Raw genomic sequence first — 19,982 nt, forward strand, 5'->3', positions numbered from 1 at the left:
AATGAACCACTTTAAGGTCTTCATTGGTGACTGTTTAGAAAGTGTGTCATATGAGTGGATGTCTTTCATCAGTGCATGCATGATCCTCATCAGATGAGGATTTTTATTAGTGTTATTCTTGAGTACAGGACTTTGCATGTTATAATGACATTAAACAACAATGTTGATACCCTATAGAATCAGTATCTCAGGAAAATATCAGTAATTGAATAATGAATAACAAATAACATGTATATTTTTCTGATTTTAAAGGTTAGAGTCCAAAGTTTAAATGTAATGGAAATACTTTTTTGCCATCTTTTATTTTCATCTGGAGTTGGTTTTGTTGATAAGAAAAATAGAAAATATTTGTACATTTCTTTACTAGCATTTGAAAGACCAACAAAAAATTTCGTTTCCCCCTTTCCCAGTTATATGACAGACAAAGCATATCTGCTTCATTTGCATTTTTATGAACAGAAAAATCAACTATCTTTCTTCTGTATCCAGCAGTTATATTTTCTTGCAACTTTGAAAATAAAAATTGTTTCCCAAAGGTCCAAATTAGTAACAAGCAAATAATTTTTCTAAAGTAGCTCTAAAGCAAATAAAATTAATCAGTATTTTTTATTGAGGAATTCAAGAATGATTTAAAACACCACATACGTAAAATATATCAAACATGTTTTCTGTTTATATCTGATTTATTGTTGTCATTTACATCAACATACATTTTATACATGTACAATGTATAAGAAAAAGAACATTGTGTGTTATTATTTTCCTTCATCAGAGTAAGTATTTTTGAGGTAACACTTGGACAAAAATTGTGGAACACTTTTAATTTACAAATGATCAAATGAAAACTTCAACATCAAGGTGGATGATTTGATTCTTTTAGCTATACCAAACAACATGTCATGCATATGGGGAAAACTTTGAAATAATGAGTATACACTGCCAAAAGCAAAATTCTTTCTGCGTTTGATTTCAACTGTAATAGTACAGCGCTTTAGGAGAAGTCATTATACATACAAAGATATGTTACAAGGTGTTTCTTTTTTTTTTGGGGGGGGGGGGGGGGGGTATGAGTAACTTCAGCTTATCAGGAGTCCAATGGTTTTTAAAGTTCAGTAATATGGACGGAGGAGTGGCAACCATTTGATATATTATATAAAATGTAATATGTACAACGATGGAATAATACACCTGGAAAAATTAACTCAAATTAACAGTAAATTATTTGATTATGTAAGATACCGGTAATTTTTATGATAAATAAAAATTACATATGTTGCCCCCTTGCATGTACGTGCTGTGTGCCTGAATTTTGATAAGGTAATTCGGTATTACATGTAATAAATTTTTAAAGGTTTAAAAATAACGAAATTGTAATTTAAACGTTTACAAACGAAAGAATTTATTATGCGATATTCAATGATATAAAATAAATTTCTTTATTTAGTCTAACTACTTTAATTATTTAAACATATTGCATTTGGTTATTGCAATGAACCATAATCCATACTTTCAAAAACTCAGCAGCTTATACTAGTGTTGATCCAGTTCTAGAGTTAAAAGTTAAAAAGTCGAACTGTGTACTGTAAACCGTGTCTGGCGACTGTTCGTTAGTTGCATGGACCTCAAACTCTGTTCCTCCAAATTTCATACAGACTTTAATTTTTGCATCCTTTTTCCAACCGCCTTCTGGTGGTTGGATCGTTATGCTTCCCAACATCTCGCACTTTTCGTCGGTCGTGAAGGCTGGGTTTTTCTCGGTGGTCGCAAATATGTTCAGAGCCATTGGAGCGTTTGGTTCCGTTACATCGTATGTTTTGTCTACGCTACTGTTAACACTGACACTTTGGCCAGCCTCAATAAACTTGTTGAAAATATCTTTGCACAAGACTTCTGTCTTGGTCTCTAATCTTTTTTCAGGCGGATGTATGCCTTCTTTAAAAGTGTCATAGACAGCCACGCCGTAGGTGTACTTGCAAACTCTAGACGCTATTGTCAGAGGAGCGTGGCCATATAACACAGCCCCTTTAACAACGGCTAGACCGGGTTCTGGGGGAACCACAACCCGAAGGTCAGGGAATGCCTCCTTTATGGCGTCTACTATGATATTTGATGTCGAAAACCCTCCCACCATCAGTATCGCGGATATTCTGTTCTCTGAGTCTTGGTTCTCCAGGATTTCTCTGACGTGTTGTACGATCTGTTCTTTTGTCGTCTGAAACAGCGTCTCCAATAATTCCCTAGCAAAGGCAAACTTGTTTCCCGCTTTCAATTTTATTTTATCCGCGTATTCTGAATTGGAAATGGCGTTTTCCAGCGACCACCCTTTCATTTCTCTCACGTACTCTGAGAGATATGCTGGTATGGAGATCACTACTGGCCGAATGTTCTGACCCATCCTGTCTCTGATGGTCCTCTTTTTCATCTCAAAATCTCGCTGGAACTCTAACATGTCTGTTCGCCTCTCCGTTTTGAACCTCTTGATAACGTCCTCTCCAAATATCGATATCAGCAATTCCATGTACGCTCTGTCTACATTCGTACCTCCCCACGCCCCACCGCTAGCTACATTGAGTTCCTTCAAAGTGTTCTCGTCGATGACTTCGTGGACTGTGACGTCACCAGTTCCACCTGAAAAATGAAATATATTTTAGTAATGGTTTTCTTGCTGTGGTAATTTGCATCACGTACGTCTTTCTGGTCATGATCTCTATAAGTATGAATTCAGTAAAAGACTTTTTTAGTTTTAACTTTGCACCCCTCTTGGTATTTACTGACCCGGAGGTTACGGTTTAGGACATCGTCGGAAATTTGCAACCAGTTGTGCATGCGAGACTGTCGGTGGGTTTCCGATGGTAAATTTTGACGAACTTAATTGGTAAAACCTTAAACTGTAACTTTAATACTCTTATACGCTGTAGTTACTAATAAATATGGTTTCAAAGACCCCCCCCCCCCCCGATGTTTATAACGGAAATGTTGCACCGTTCCGCGGTTCTCAGAATGGAACCAGATTAAATACTGGTTTAATTTTATTTAAAATTCTGCACTTATAATCGAGATGCTTGCATATAATTGGCACAAAATGTACGTACTTTTTCTTTGTTAGAAGTCATCAAGCTAATATAGGTAAGCTTAAAACTATGAAATCCATGTATGCTTGTATAACTGCGTATTCTTAATGCCATATCAATGACCCTCTACACAATAATGAATAATATTTATTGGAATTGCAAAAAAATTATATCAATATATTATGTTTTTTTTTATTTATTGATTTTTTCATTTAATATAGGCAAGAAAACTCCAATCTACAAAAACACTTAATTGCCGATAAATTTAAAAATCACATAGCTAAATTAGTGGGGAAAACACAGTTTCTAGTAATAGAAATCGATTACTTCATCTCTAAAGTACTTGGACCGTTGACGTCCTTTCACATTTTAACATTCTTCATTCAGAGATGAACAATTAATATTTATTAATATACCTCATTATAATAATTTTATCTAACGCGTTATCTGATTGGTTCTAGACAATTACGTGTCAGGGTAATAAAACTTCGTATTTCCCTGTCATCCTTATGTTTTTCATCGTATCCTGTTATTGCTTTACAATAGTTTGAAAACAATTAATAATGAAATAAAAAATGTATGGCATGAACGTTCGAGAGATTTGAAGATTTATCCCCCCCCCCCCCGGAAAAATCATATTTCCCTCGGTCGTTGCCCTTGGGAAATATGATTTTCACTAGGGGAATAAACCTACCTTTCTCCCTCACAATCATGCAATAAATGTTTAATATTCAACGAAAGAAACATTTTTTTTTTTCATTTGAGCGAAATTAACGTACCACCGAGATCAAGAATCATGTACCGAGTCCCGGCACAGAACGGAACCAGTTTTATATTCTGTCCATCTTCGTTCGTCTGTTTCTCTGTGGGGATGTATTTACAGAACAGCGAAGCGGCCTCGGGCTCCAGTGCTAACTGCAGATTCTTTGATGGTATTCCAGCCTGATTATTGGATCATTAGAACAATAATATAAATTTGTATTGAAATATAACTTGTAACTTACTTTAAAATTAATTACCGCCAAATAATTTATAATATATTGCATACAAACTTGCCTCAACAGCGGCCTCTCTCATAAATTGTTTCGCGGGTTCGTTCCATATAGCTGGCACAGTGAGGACCCAGGTGATGTCCTCATGCCCTAGCCCCAGGTCACGATCTTTTATGGTTTTGAAAAAATGATCTTTAAGATAGGCTATCGAGTGTTGGAAGACAGATCGAGCGGGGTACTTCCGTCCACCCGAATCTTCGATGGTGACGTTTCTATCCATGATCTATAGGTTTAACAATGTACAAGTTTAGTACAAGGCATGTGAATATAGGTTCATCGATCCTATGGTATGGGTTTTCTAAAGATATATATTTATAAAAATCATCTCCAAAACAATACTAGTATTATACGAGTATGAGGAGGGTTTATGAAGTCAGTGACATGCAATTTGATTGCACAACCATATTCTCACAAATGGATAAAAAAGTTAAAATATAATTGTGTTCATTTTGGAAAAAAACCTTTTTTTTGGACATGGCTAACTATAAATAATGACCTTGGATCCCTTAGAATACAACTTTCATTCAAATGAAGTGTTCGGGAAGGAAATGGTATGTGTTTTAACTTTGAAGCCCGTTATTGCTGTGAACATATTCTAGTATAGCGACATTTATGACATTTTCAAGCATGTGCGGATCGGGGGTTGGGGGAAGGGTCCAGAATTTCTTCAATTAACATAGTAGAATGACTAAAAATATGCCTCGGACCACCCTGACATACTAAATTATCCCACGGACCCCCCTCCATTAGCAAGATTTCCATCTTGAACCTTACGTTACGATTAGAACTGCAAAATCAAAATTTTAAAAAGAGATTTATTACAGTGCATGTACCATTTTGTCGTGCAACATCATCTTGAAGCGGCGGAAGTAGTGGTAGTCATGGTGTTCATCATTTTCTATCAGCTCCTGGTACACATCTTCTGCCTCGTAACCGAAAGAGTTGAACGAGTCGTCTGTATTGAGAAGCAAGGTGGTCGGGGTTTTCCATGACATCAAGCCGTTCCCGCCATCTGCTACCCAAGACGTGTTCGCAAATATGCTTCTGATTCCGTCTGACTCATAGTCATGTCGGAACTGAAAAGCATACCCGGAGAACGTTGTTCCAAAGTCGATGGCCACAACCAGAAAGGAGCTTGAACTCGGGTCTTGATCTGTAAAATGCACAAAAGATACATTACATAGGTCAGTTTTGGAAAACGAGAGCTTTTAAACAAACTAAAGGTATACTTTTCATCAAATTGTATGCAGGATTCATATATTCTAGCATTTTTCTCTCTATCTGTTTTAAAGCATAGTTTAAACGGATATCAATTTATGTAACATTTTCCGTGTTTAAGCTTTGCCTTCAAATTCCTAAATTGTACATTTCAAGCACCGGGAAATTTAGCGTTAATTATAGTAAACATATAACACAAGCTCAGAGGGATTGTGGCCTGAGAACAAACTTTATTTTGGTGAGTTTCAAATTCATATATATTACGCGCCTTTAAATCTTGAAAAATCGTCCCTTAAATCGTTTTAATGTGTATGAGAAAGTAAACAATAATTGATTGGTTGTTTACAAGAGATAAGAAAATAGCCCATATCCTGTCAGTGTACATAAAATTTACAACTCTCTATATATCTTTCAAAACGAAAGTACTTGAAAAATATAGCTAATTTGTTGTTATGGATTTTGATGCAAATGCTGACCAACTTACCTCGTGACATTATGTAACAGAGTTGATCTGGACACGCTCAACAAGCATAACGGCTGAGACTGACCAGTTTGTCAACACCCCATCATATGGACTTACAAATGGCGAGGAGTTCCAGGTATATTGTGTAATTTAATCAAACCAAATTCCAGGTACCAGCTCTTATTGGGGGTTTAAATCAAACCGAAAGTACATGTCTATTTTGTAGTTAGTAATGAATTGTAGTCTTGTTAATGGTAATAGGGAGATTTTTACTGATCTGTTGAATACACTGCCATGTATATGCTTAATTAGTTTATCCATAACTATCGGATTTAATTTACAAGCACATTTGGGAAGCACCAGAGTATGGGCACCGGTTCTTCTATGAATGATCCACACCAGGCCACGGTGAAATATACACCTACCCCCTCACCCACGGCCGGACGGACATTGACTGACGTCCTAAGAGAATATCAGAATGGCAGGAACACTCTCAATACGGAAGACGTTCAAGCTTTGGAAAACTTTATACAGAAAAACTCGAAATATGTAAAGGTATTTATTCTTCCGTGTTCTATTGAATAATGCATTTATTCACATTCTCTATGAAAACTCGTATGTAATAAATATATTTTGGCATTTTTTCTTATATAGGGCACAGATATTCATTCGACGCTAGGTGTCGCAAAATCAAAACAGACACTGGTCAATCTTCAACAGGAACGTAAAGATATACTGAATAAGTACGTAAATATTGTCGCAAACAATGTTGTAAATAATAATTCAGTATTTATATTCATGTAAATTTACAGTATTTCCCCCCACTTAAATAAATTCAACATTTACATTAATTGCACACATACGCTGTATTTATAAATAAGATATTTCTTGGTTTGTGTAGGATATCTGAAATAGCAGGTGCTCGTTTAAAGTCCAATAATCCTGCTATAGCCGACCTTAGCGATCAAAATCGGCCTAGTAAGTTGGCAGAAAAGTTCTCGGAGCTGTATGACAACGAATGGACAGATGCTACCGAAGAATTGAAAGAAAGAAAGAAGAAAGAAAAATCTACGGAGAAATCGGAAGAGGAAATGGAGATCACTGTCATCAAATTGTTCTATGAAATCACCAAGGTGGTACATCAGAGTTATTTTCATGTATAATTAATATATCAAATTTAGAACCTGCCGCTGTATGTATGTGTGAATAATCCATAATTTTCAAAATTGGTAATTTTTTAAATTTTTAATGAAGAACCAAAAAAATGTTACTGTTATTAGGAGGAATAGTTTGAACATGATTTAGAAAGTGAAAATTGTATGGTTCTCTCGTTTTAAAAGGATATCTATAAACGCTGCAAAAAGACATCAGAGAAACAACTAGAGGAAGTAAAGACGGCCGTTTGTTTGGACGAGAATAGTGAAGTGGCAAGTATACAAATTCATTTCGTACAACATGCATTCTTGCTGTATGTCATCATATTCGCTTAATTAATACACACACATATGTAATTGTAAGTATTTAACTTTGATCAGCATCAGAAAATGACAGTCGAACTTGAAAGAAAATGCAGAGAATTTATCAGAACTCACGGTGAAGTAAGGCTACGCCAAATTATAGAGGTAAATTCATCACACATTCAATGTTTTTTTTTAAAGTGCAATCGATGTATTCTTATTTGTTGATCAAAATTATATTGAAATTCCAGAAACTTCCAGATGAAGTGTTACAAGAAATCGAGAATGCTGAGGCCAATGAATTAAAAATAAGCTGTAACATACTTAAGAGCTGTAAACGCGTTATGGATTTCATAAAATCGTGCATTCGACTTTGTTGGTACATGAATCTACAGGAACCTCCCGTATACATGGTCACAGACGTGGATCCCAACTCATTGCACATGTTTCGAGCATATACAAGGTCTGGTGACGTCATTGATTATGTAGTGTGGCCCAGTTTGTTGCTAAAAGAGGATGGGCCTCTTCTTTACAAAGGAGTTGCGCAGATGAAGAGAACTGTCACGGCAACGCAGACTAACAAACGAGAACCTGTTCCTGACCATAATGGTGCCGATAAAGATAGCCTCAAGGAAGGTGGAGGAACTAATCAACAAGATCCGTCAACACTGTATGAAAATGTACAATTTTCAGAACAGAAGAAAAATAAAGCTTGGAACGGTATGGTTGATAAAAGTGAAAAGCAAGAAGAGAATGTGTCAAATATGTCTCCCGGACGTTTTGTAACGAAAGTTAATGTTAATCGTGCGCCTAAAAATGAGGATGTATAGGAGACCCGTTGAAAAAATAACAATAATCAGTGAAAAAATTTATTGACTTGGTTTGAGGGCGTGATGAAAACTGTTTTGACAAGAAAGCCAAAAACCCACAGATGAAAGGCATACAGTGAGTGTCGGATGGCCCATCTTCGCTAGCCTGCAAGGGTTTTCGGTCCATTTTGCTCCCCATAAACATTTATGGGGTGCAAAGTGGACCGAAAACCCTTGGCTAGCGAAGATGCGGATGGCCAAATCAAGGAACGAAGAATGAGTTCTGGCGTTTATTAAACAAAAATATATTGGAAGCCTTGTTTAAAACTAAAAATATTGTTCTCTTACTCATGTAAAGTATTACATTGTATTTATAATTGAAAATCATATAAACATATATATGGCTTTATTGGTTATTTTTCTATTGATCTGTCTATACAACATATTCGGGTAAAATTATAATTGCTGACTACTACATGTTTGTTTCGTTGACAAACGTATGTGCCAATCAAGTTCCCGTTTTGTTATTTAGAGTTTATGTAGGCAGATCGAGAATGTTTTACTATGCCTGTTGTGTATTTTTCACACCACTGTGATACATGATACATATCATATGTATCGGAACATCACATACATAAACATTATTGTAATTTTTACAATTCTTTTTGCAGGTCTTGATTTTCTTTTGTTCAGTGATCATGATTTATAGATCGTGATTATGATTTAAAAAAAACCAATGCAGTTTGATACATGGTTGTGTAACTCGTTTTCATGGCTCTTTGATATGTGATACAAAAATATGCCTATATCATATCATATCATATTAAATGTAATTTCAAAACACAAATAAAATATTGATATAAAAATAAGATACGTTTTGTCTTAATACCTGAAGAATGGTACCAGTATGGGATAAAAAATGGACATTCATATTTTCAAAATACATGTACGCTATGCCGCTGGCTTGACGACAGGTAAACAAGTGTAAAAGACGTTCACATGTACATGCATACACTGTCGGCTTTAAAGCCAAAAGTATCAGACAAGTTCGATATTGAATTTAATTTCATTTGCATAGTAGGAAGTAAAATTTAGAAATGAATACGTCAAAGATTTATGGCATCAGGGCCATGTATGGTTCTCTTTTGCGGGTTTTTAGAAGGTTAATTACATTAGTATGGTGGAAATCAAAAGCCTTATTTATGATGACGGAACTACATAAAACGTGTGTGATGGTTAATTATAGATATTTCCAGGATAAACGATTTTCATACGTTAGATCATGTATTTCTTTTTTTATCACTAGAAAACTTATACAAACATTACAAGACATACATACATATCCGAAGTATCCAGGCTTTTATAACGATTTTTTAAAATTATTTTACTTGCCATGCAGTAAAATAAAATATCAAAATCGTTAAAAACAGTCCCGGAAAACGTCAGATATTTTGGACTACGTTGACACTGTCAGCCTGACAGTTTCTGCATTCCTTTGAATGGGAGGAGGAATCAAAATCAACATGGAGAAAAGTTGTGCAAAACAATGGCAACCTGACAATATGGTGTTTGAGCTGCATGTATTTAAATGGTTTCCGTTCTCAGGAAACTACAATATAGTAAAATGTCTGGTCTATTGGTTGGAGAACTGCGGGTAAAGCGGATCTACTTCTGATTATAATTTGTATAAACTATAATAGTAAGACGACGTTTTCGATATAGAATTAACAATAATAATAATAAATAACAATAATAATAATTTTTATAGCGCCCTATATAATAAAATTATCACTCTAAGGCGCTTTCCATAAAATGGACATTACAAAACATAGAATGCATAGCTATAAAACAAAAGGAAAAGTAAATAATATAGGCCGGCATATTACAATCATCTATGGTTAACTATTGGATATAATAAAAATTTTGCGCACGCATTAATATTTATCTTGAAAATTAAACAAAAGCCAGTTAATAAAATAAGTTTTCAATTGTTTTTTAAAACATTGAACAGATTTGGCTTGACGGATACGCACTGGAAGGCTGTTCCATAAATAGGGAGCAGCATAGCTAAATTGTCTTTCACCATATGTTCCAGTGTGCACCCTAGGTAAAATCAGTGACAAGCTCCCGCCGGATCGTAGAGTCCGGTTTATTGTATGGATTGTAGCTAATTCCTGTAAGTATTCTGGAGCGAATCCATGAATTGTCAAGTAGGTAAAAACAAGGATTTTATATTTCGGACGGAATTCTACCGGAAGCCAATGTAAGTCAGCAAGAATAGGGGTGATATGATCTCGTTTTCTTGTTTTGGTCACAAGTCGAGCTGCGGTATTTTGGATTTTTTGTAATATATCCATGGAATATTTGTTTATGTTAAAAAGTAAACTATTTCCATAGTCGAGCCTTGAAGTTACTAAGGAATTTACCAGTGTCTTACAAGCGTCTGTTGAGATAAATCCCCTGATTCTTTCAATGTTTGAAACTTTCTGAGATGATAGTTACAAGTAAATGTAAAAAAATGCGCGACTTCACTTTTTTTACTTTAGCTGTCGTTTGTTAATGCCAAAGCTCGGGTAAATGAAAACACAGAATGTGTGTATAGGATAAAAAAAAAACTACTCACAACTCGATGATTGTATGAAAAAAAAATACTTTAAGCAAAGGCACTTGTTCTTAAGTTAAATTTTATCCAATAAAATGATAATCACACTCTCAAATTTATCGCAATGTAACGTTAAGTGCCTTTGCAAAAAAATTGCAAAAAAAGTGAAGTTACGTTTTTCTTTCTATCGTCTCGGGATCGGCGAAATGGAGTTTCGAAGGCGGAAAATTCAAACTTCCAGTGGGAAAAAAATTGCTTTTTTGAGGTAAAATAATTTTTTCATAAGGTAACATTATTACATAATTATGCAAATAATATGTAAATTAGAAGTTTGACATCATGAATAAATTATGCAAATTAAGGTCAACTCGAGGTCAGTCACGTGACACAGTACGTCACTCCAGTTCTCCGCCATTTGCAGATCAAAATGGATCGGGTTTGATATATTGGACAGACAACAATTTTATATGATCTTCAGAGGTAAGTACATTTACTTGTTTTTATGAATGATTTATCAAGCTTTTAACTCAAGACGAAGAACAATTTCAGGCTGTTCTTGCTGCATGCATGGGAAACCGTATTTAGCGCCATTTTGAGATAAACAGATACTCTCACGTTAATTTGATGATACAATGGAGGATATAATATAAAACTATCTAGAAAATATTTACGCAGTGTGTGTAACAATTTCATTTTATCATTTATATCATGCAGTATCATCTTTGCAGTCGGGTTTAATGCCGGTGATTAGAGTAACGTCCCTTTGATTATTTACTTTCACATTGTCGTAACACTAAAACATAAATATGTAGGTATTGTTTATTTCAATCATATCAGTTGCAGAATGCGAAATGAAAGCCCATAGTTTACACATGCGACTTTTCTGAATTGGTTTAAATGGCAAGGTTATTAATTTAGTGTACCGTCTCAATTTCTGAAGTCTTAATAGATGATCGAGGATGATCTTAGTTTGAAGTCTAATTTTCATAAAATCTGTGTTCAGTGTTTCTACATAATATGCTTTATGTGGCGACCGTTGGGGCAAGCACAGCATGAACACGGGTTGTTGATAAGAAATTAAAGCATGGTTTACCAAATGGATGCATCAATGTGAATAAGAATAAAATATTTTACCCTCCAGTATCTCCCGAATAGTACCAAAGCCAGTAACAACAATCAAAATTTCACTATCAGATTTATTGGAAACATGCAGTTGGATCCGCCTATCTATTTATTCAGGCTCCAGGATCATGAAGCAATCTTAAAGACTTGATGTCAAAAATTGTACACAGTGTCTTAATGTCTCTTGAGAAAATGCAAATACTGGCAAAATTGAAATGCTTTTAAAAGTGTCTCGATATAAAGTTGTTTATTACAAATTTCAATCGTCATACCGTATTATGATAAACAGTAATTTTTTAACTGACTGAAATTTTGATCCAAGTCTGAAATTGCTTCATGATTCTGATCGAGGCTAAATCTACACATTCTGACGTCATGTTAGTGCACGATAATAAAGCAGACCTCATTCAACAATTTCTGTGAAAGTAACTATGGTAACAATGCTCTGAACAATATGCAAAGAAAATTGTTAAGAACAATAATAATGCTCTGAACAATATGCTAAGAAAATTGTGAAGAACAGCAATAATGCTCTGAACAATATGCAAAAAAAATTTGTGAAGAACAACTAGTACGTTGTAAACCATTTTTTAGAATCAGCAGAATGTTCTATTCATCTTTTAAATAAAATGTATGACATTCTTAAAGTGCATTTTACATGTTCTCACTCTCACATTGGTAGGCATTTGAAATTTCTCTTTGCCCAAGTGTTGTCGTTGGAGCTTGCAGTGATTGCTGGTGCTTTGTGCCGGCGAGCTATGCTTGCTGTTACAAAGTAAACTGACTAAAGCATTGAATGACATTGTCACATGCCATTGCTATTCAACAAACCCAAGTATCAATGAGTTCAGGATGTTTTTCTGTTACACAGTATGATAAATTTAAAAAGCAATAAATGGAGAAATGTTCAAGTGTTGATTAAAAAAACCAACATTTTATTCTCATTGAACACTCTTTATGTTGGAAGCTACACTTTACAGAATTTCTCGTAAATAGTCATACCCCTTTGTCATGTAAGTTAGAAACACCAAACAAATGAAATGTGTGGCTTAATTAACTTGCTAGATTTCAATGGCTGCTTTATCAGCCTTCATCTCTAGCCAGGTGCTTCAGCCTTCTGGTATTCAGATTAGCATCAAACATTTATATAAGGATTAAGGAAGTTAAAGATTTTTATATGTACATGTACCCCTTCATTTAAAGCTGCTTGGTCCGATTTATTTGTTATTACAGTATCAAAATTTTTTCCATACAAACCATTTATCGTAGAAAGTTATGGACTTTCTCTTATTTACACCAGCAGAATCAGTCTCCTTTCAAAGTTAGAAATATTCAAAGTAAATAAAAATAATTTCTTTTTGGGCAAACGAAAAAACAAACCAAAATGCATCACAGGAATGTTTAGAAAAAGAAACAGTTTGGTTTCGTCTCTCGAATGATTGAGATCATTCAACCCGCATGCTATGCATCAATTGTAAAGAAAGCAAACTTCAGAAATATTAGCGAACAAAACGTACACTTGTTTATTTGTAATTTGTCTGATCATTTCGACCTTTATTCAAAGCGATGACAAAGTCGTAATACAGCCATACCCGTCTCCTCGTCAGGGGTGAAATTTAACATGAGGCGAAATAAAGCAGTACTCTTTTATGTCGTTTGTTTTGTTAGCAAATTTTGTAGGTATTTTTCTTCATTGAAATTTGGCTTAATTGACTGGGAAAACTACTGCAATGTCTATTATTATAATACATATACTTAGCATAACCATCGTTTAAAAGCGTGCATAAAATTTGATATAAAATCGGACCACGCAGCTTTAACTTGGACTCAGCTCAGTAACAAGCCACTTGCATTTTCAAGCAAGATGGAAACAATAACCTTATCCATGGTAGATCAATTAGATCAGCCCAGATAGATGTAGCTGCAGGTCTGTAGCTCTTGGTCTGAAAAATTTTGAATGGACTACCTGGTACCTACAGTTCCTAAAGTGTTAAAAATTTGCAATTTATGGCACACACACTTAATACGCTAGTTTTAGTTTTTAGATCGATTAAATGTATTTCCACATAAGTGCCGTGGAAAAAATTAGTTCCATTAAATTTTTCCACCAATGTACTACTTCAAGCTTTTGAATCTTATGCTCAGTGTTCTGTTTCTTTCAATATATTTCAATATTTTACAGATGGCTTCCAAAAGGTAATTTAGTATTCACATTATTACATATTCGTATTATTACATTATCTTAATTTACAGTTTCATTAAAGTTAGCTAAAAGATCAATATGAACTATAAAACTCAAAAGCCACATGTTTTTAAAAATATTTCAATTTCATTGGTGGTCACTTTCAAAGTAGAACAACCCAAAATAGTGAAATGAATGGTTATTTTTGTTGGTAAATGTATTAATTTTGTAGTGTCGAAAGATTAACTGTGTTTCAAATGTTTTTAAGGAAAGCTGCAAGTACTAAGGGAGCTGAATCAGACGAAGAAGCAAATGGTGTTGATAATTCAGATGCGGACCTGGATTCCTTGCCAGAAGGTTGGAATAAAAATATCCTCTTCAATTGAAATGATAATCTAATGGCAGTGTCTGTATATTTCTAACATTTTTGTTATGCTAAAACACTTGCATGAGACTACAATTATTTTTATTTTAACATCAATTAAAACACTTTCAGTTGTTTGTGAACAGCAATAAAACCAGATAGTACATTTGTAAACAAAGAGTGAAAATAGATTTTAAAAGTCTTGATAAAATTTTTAAAATAGACTTGAATGTAAGAATAATTGAACACATCGGTGAAGACTACTGATGAATGCTAATGTATGTAGGGTAATGAGTACAATATGATGCAATTCTTCATTTCTTAAGGTACAGTTGTTGTGCATCCTGAACCAGTAAAAAAGAAAGGATCATTCAGAGGACCCGAATTTCAATCAAAGAAAAAAGAAAAGAGAGACTCAAATACAGGTTGATTGTTGTTTATATTAGAAACATTTAGTGAAGGATTTCCATCTGACATGTATAAATAAGATAAAAGTATTGACTACTGTAGCTCTAGGTCTAGCTCCTGGTCTGAAAAAATTCAGATGGATGACCTGGGGGCTGCAGTTCCATACATGTTAAAATGTTGCAATTTACATCGCACAAAAAAATTGTCCTACTTTTGGATTGATTGATGTTTTTTTCGAACACAATCTATACAAATATTCAATTCCCCAAAATTCCTGGGACATTTTACTACAGATATCCTCACTTTACCTGCCTCTGGTATTTTTTTTAAGTGAAAAGACTCAATTGCTAAAATTAATCCCCACAAATTAGTTCATCACTGATGTATTGTGATTTTAAGTCGGCTCACTTTTAAACGTTGGTTTACACCACATGTGCATTTTCTTGGGGTTATATATTATATTGGATCTAAGAATCTAATGAATATGTCTAGATGCACAAGAAATACTTTTTTATTAAATACATGCACCAATCATTAATAGCTATTTATTAAAACAAACTCTAGAAACTTGAAAATAATAATAAAAAAAATAAATAAATAAATGTACACACATGTAGATTTATACCAATATTTGTATTTCTCGGAGAAGAATATAAATTCTATTCATTTTATACAACTTATAATTCTTCCAGATTAAAAATATTGATAAACTTTATAGATTTCAGTTCTGGAAGTTTAGGTAGAGTGTCCTGTACAGCATGCGGAGAACAAATTAACATCCATAAGACTGGCAGTGTCAGAAAGCACCCGGAGCTTAGGGTCTTGGTCTGTAAGGTCAGTGACCAATTGTAACTTGTTTGTTAAATACAAGTAGATTAGAGCTTATTTATATAATATACATGTAAATGGAAGTTTTTAGGAGTAGAAGATATGCAATCTAAATAAAATTTACTTTCACATGCAGTATTATGGTTTGTGCTATAAATGTACCTACATGTACATAGTATTGAAGTGTTTTGGGTGCAAAAAGGAAAATTGAATTCTGTTTTATATTGAAATAAATACACATATCTTGTTTGTGTTATTCAACTGCAGGAATTGTACTGAACTTTTTCAGAGTTGCCACAAGTACCACACCAGTGGTCCTATATCTCGGGATGCGGATGGTCTAGATGAACAGTGTAGATGGTGCAGTGAAGGGGGAAAGCTGTTTGGCTGTGATTTCTGTCACAATGCATTCTGCAAAACTTGTATCATAAGGAACTTGGGAAGATCTGAAATCAGCAACGTGACAGAGGATGGTATTGTTATTATTCAAAATGCATATTTTATTTCAATCCTTATGAACTATTTTTATCATACATATTTATCAAAGTCCATCAAATGATAACCAAGAACTATAAAGTTTACGAAGTATTCATTCTCCTAACATTTACTAATTATAATTACAGTAATGTACATTGAATATATTTTTTCAAGGAAAAGAGTGGAAGTGTTATGTATGTGATAATACTCTTCTGAAACCTCTGCGGGCAGAGTGTAGGAAAGTCCTAGATCACATTGAGGCAGAGAACCAAAAGGTTAAAGAGAAAGCCAAGACCCCAACCAATGCCACACCTAAATCAAGCAATCCCAAGGAGTCCAATGATTCCAAAAAAGCTGCAGCTGAAAAACAGCAAGACAACAAACCTAAAGAAGGCAAACAGTTGTTGAAGGTACTAACGAGTAGCAATCCATCCTCTAGATCCTCCTCTCCCAGCGAGTTCCAGAAAGCCATTGTTACCAAGCCCCATGCTGGCACTACAATCAATACAGAGAAAGTTGTAATAGATCCCAAGACTGGTAATACAACTAAGTTTGAGATGGTATATCCGAATGCCAATATTGTACAAACACAATATAAGCCTCCCTTAAGACCAACTATAGGTAGTACTACAACAGAGAGTGGTTTGTCCCTTTCGTTTACTGGACTCTTGCCAGGAAATATCCACAGTATCATCTCAAATTTGTTATCTATGACAGACAATCTACAAGAGCTCTTGAAAAATATTCAAGAAAATGTTATACCCGAGTCTAATTTAGATAAACTTCCTTTTGAGATTTCTCTTAGGTCTTTAAGTAAAGAGCAACTGCAGGCAAGGTTGACTGCTGCAAATCTAGTGAAAAGTGGTGTAAACTTGTTTTTACAAGAAATGGCAATGAAAACTTCTGCAGCAGGAGTAAAAGCTATGAATCTTAGCCAACAAGGATCTCAGCCCAAAATGACCTCTTTGCTAGCTGGAAAGCCTTTGGACAGAAATGGTGGTGCTATGACGATAGATACTCCTCAAAAATTTGATAAACCGGGTGGTGCCAACTCTCCTTTAGTGACAAGTACTCCAAAACCTAAGTCCGCTGAGGATGATTCTGAGGTTTTAGTGCTCAGTTCATCTCCCGAGAAGAGTGTTTCTCAAAAATCTGACATTTGCTCTGAATCACAGGATGATGGTGATGACACAATGGTGAACGAGAATGAAATAGCTGAAAAGGAGCTTTTGAAGGATGCAGCAGAGGAATTGGGAAGTGAAGATGATGATTCAGATAGTCAAAACAATGTATCCACAGGAAAGACGGAACTAAAAGGAAAGGGGAAATTAGTTGTTAAATTAGTGGACATATCAAATTCTACAGAGAAAGACCAAGAAAAGGCATCAAGTGTAACCTCAACCACAAATGAAGACAGTGATAATTCACGGAAAAGAACCAGAAATAAAACAAGAGATGAAACAAATGAGAAAGACAAGGAATGCAAACCAGTGAGGAAAACTAGAAGTCAGTCCCAGGATAATGATAGTGATTCAGACCAAAGCCAATCCAGAAGTCAAGGGTCTGACAGAGCAGCACAGAAAGGAAACAAATCCAATACAACCAGTCAAAATGACAAAAAAGCCTCTAAAACAAACAGCAAGGGAAAGTCTGAAAGCAAAGGAAAACCTAAAGAAAGTGATGATATGGAAGAGGATAGTAGTGAAAAAGAGGGAAAGTCCAGCAAAAACTTTGCTGATAAAAAGATTGAGAAGGCAGCCAAAAAATTAGAGAAGAATGAAAATATAAAGACTAGTGTAAATACTAAGTCAGCGGATGATGATTCAAGTCATTCTACAGAGGATAGTGATGACCCAAAGGAAGAGATTGATGATGAAACTGATACTACTGAGGATGAAGACTTTGAAGAGTCAAAGTCCCGACGATCTTCAAAAAGAAAGTCAGGTACTCTGCCAAAAGTTAATATTGTGTGTTGTCCATTTGTTACACTTTTCATGAACTTGATAGAGTAAAATTAAAATCTATTCTAAAACTTATATTTACTAATACAGTTGAACTTTGATATCTCAAACACTGATATCTCGAATATAATGGATAAGTCGAAGTAATATGTAAGTCCCAACCCCCTTTTTTTGGGAGTTGATTTTAATCAACTCTCCTATGCAGTTACTCAGACAAACCGAAAGTGAAACAGTGTTTGGACCTCAGCACAAATCATTCCTGCTGATAAGACTTAGTTCTTGAAAATATTTGATGAATTCGATGTAATGTATGCTACAGGATTGTTTTTCAAGGAAACTTATTTATAAATACCTTGAAAATAGTCAGATTTTAAATGGTACCAACAATTTGAATATTTTTTGTAGTCGTATGTATTCCTACGCCAGAGTTAAATATAGTCGCGTTCAACTCGATGCTCGGCTGTCTCCGTAAATCCTTGTCGGAGATTTACGGTGTCAGCCGAGCGTTTGGTTGAACGAGACTAGAGTTCAATATTGCTTGGATCCATACAATTTTCGAGAAATATTTCTATCACTAATACTATGATACATAGTTTGAATGAATTAATTTTATCTTACAATATTATTTAACATTATTCATACGGGGGTTTCTCGACATTCTTATCGAAAAAGTCCAAAAATTCATATTATAAAAATGTACCTTCTTCAAATTAGAAAATACATGTACTTGTCATGCAAAATAACATATCATTGATTTTAAAATAAATAAACATCGACAAAATCAACTCCCGTCAGTTCTTCAGTACTTTGATTTTTATAGGTATTTTACTCTCAATATCTCGAATACTCGGATATAAGTTTTTTTAACACTTTCATCTAGTTTAAGATCACGAAGTTTGACTGTAAGTTATCATTTTGATCTTGCACTGAAAAAGCTAGTTTTTTTAGCTCACCTGAGCTGAAAGCTCAAGTGAGCTTTTCTGATCACTTTTTGTCTAGCGTCTGTCTGTCTGTCTGATATTTTTCAGAAATCTTCTTCTCAAAAACCATTTGGCCAGAAAAGCTGAAACTTGTGTGGAAGTATCCTCAGTTAGTGTAGATTCAAGTTTGTTCAAATCATGGTCCCCTGGGTAAGATGTGGCCACAATGGGGAGGTCGAAGTTTTACATAAGAATTTAAAGAGATAAAGTTTTAAAATTTACTTTTTAAAAACCAATAGGACAGAAAAGCTGAAATTTGTGTGGAAGCATCCTCAGATAGTGTATATTCAAGTTTGTTCAAACCATGGTCCCCAGGGGTAAGATGTGGCCACAATGGGGGAAGGGGGGGGGGTAAACTTTACATAAGGGTTTATAGCATTAAACTTTAAAAATTTACTTCTCAAAAACCAATAGGACAGAAAAGCTGAAAGTTATGTGGAAGCATCCTCAGATAGTGTTGATTCAAGTTTGTTCAAATCATGGCCTCGGGGTAAGGTAGGGCAACAATGGGGGGTCGAAGTTTTACATGGAAATACATAGAGTTAATCTTTGAAAATCTTCTACTAAAAAACCATTAGGCCAGAAAAGCTAAAACTTGCAAGGAAGCATCCTCAAATAGTGCAGATTCAAGGTTACCCAAATAATGGTCCCTGGGGGTAAGGTGGGGACACAATGGGGGGGGGGGGTCAACTTTTTACATAGGAATATAAAGAGAAATTTTATTTTAAATCTTCTACTTGGAACACGACTGGCCAGAAAAGCTGTAACTTGTGTTAAGTATCATCAGGTAGGGTAGATTTAAGTTTGGTCAAATTTTGATCTCAGGGGTTAGGATAGGGGCATAATGGGGACTGGTTAAATCTTTACAAAGGAATATATTGAGAATTTTTATTTTTTTTTAAACTTTTCCTTACAAAAAGGTGCAACATTAGTGAAAGCAACCTTAGATAGTGTAGATTCAAATTTGTCAAAATCATATTTTTCAGGA

General features: G+C 34.7%; 3 protein-coding genes across 5 annotated transcripts in view; 2 read left to right on the forward strand and 1 right to left on the reverse strand.

Annotated features, from left to right (window-relative positions):
- Positions 1 to 1,051: 1,051 nt before the first annotated feature.
- On the reverse strand, positions 1,052 to 5,966 carry LOC105339137 (heat shock 70 kDa protein 12B). The gene is made up of 5 exons (XM_011444555.4): positions 5,826 to 5,966; positions 4,957 to 5,276; positions 4,128 to 4,346; positions 3,851 to 4,013; positions 1,052 to 2,628 (listed from the first exon to the last, which is right to left on the reverse strand). The coding sequence occupies exons 1-5, from the start codon at positions 5,833 to 5,835 to the stop codon at positions 1,526 to 1,528; spliced, it is 1,815 nt and encodes a 604-aa protein (XP_011442857.3). The 5' UTR covers positions 5,836 to 5,966; the 3' UTR covers positions 1,052 to 1,525.
- On the forward strand, positions 5,799 to 8,939 carry LOC105339139 (uncharacterized). 2 transcript variants are annotated; one of them, XM_011444556.4, is made up of 7 exons: positions 5,799 to 5,940; positions 6,149 to 6,359; positions 6,459 to 6,547; positions 6,706 to 6,937; positions 7,145 to 7,231; positions 7,340 to 7,426; positions 7,513 to 8,939. In XM_011444556.4, exons 1-7 carry the CDS (start codon positions 5,912 to 5,914, stop codon positions 8,089 to 8,091), a joined length of 1,314 nt encoding a protein of 437 aa, XP_011442858.3. In that variant the 5' UTR covers positions 5,799 to 5,911; the 3' UTR covers positions 8,092 to 8,939. The 2 variants fall into 2 exon arrangements, with proteins under 2 accessions (XP_011442858.3, XP_011442859.3); XM_011444557.4 differs by lacking the exon at positions 5,799 to 5,940 and adding an exon at positions 6,012 to 6,058.
- Positions 8,940 to 11,033: 2,094 nt separating this feature from the next.
- The window catches only part of LOC105339136 (transcriptional regulator ATRX homolog), a 32,133-nt gene continuing 23,184 nt past the window's right edge, over positions 11,034 to 19,982 (forward strand). The window contains exons 1-7 of one of the 2 annotated variants that reach the window (XM_011444552.4): positions 11,034 to 11,152; positions 13,977 to 13,990; positions 14,245 to 14,333; positions 14,667 to 14,765; positions 15,467 to 15,582; positions 15,866 to 16,049; positions 16,228 to 17,997. In XM_011444552.4, coding sequence (XP_011442854.3) covers positions 13,977 to 13,990; positions 14,245 to 14,333; positions 14,667 to 14,765; positions 15,467 to 15,582; positions 15,866 to 16,049; positions 16,228 to 17,997 — 2,272 coding nt within the window. In that variant the 5' untranslated portion in view covers positions 11,034 to 11,152. The remainder of the gene's footprint in view (positions 11,153 to 13,976; positions 13,991 to 14,244; positions 14,334 to 14,666; positions 14,766 to 15,466; positions 15,583 to 15,865; positions 16,050 to 16,227; positions 17,998 to 19,982) is intronic. The other variant, XM_011444553.4, reaches the window with a different exon arrangement.

The sequence above is a fragment of the Magallana gigas genome, chromosome 2 (genome assembly GCF_963853765.1).
Source record: "Magallana gigas chromosome 2, xbMagGiga1.1, whole genome shotgun sequence".
Classification (NCBI taxonomy): domain Eukaryota; kingdom Metazoa; phylum Mollusca; class Bivalvia; order Ostreida; family Ostreidae; genus Magallana; species Magallana gigas.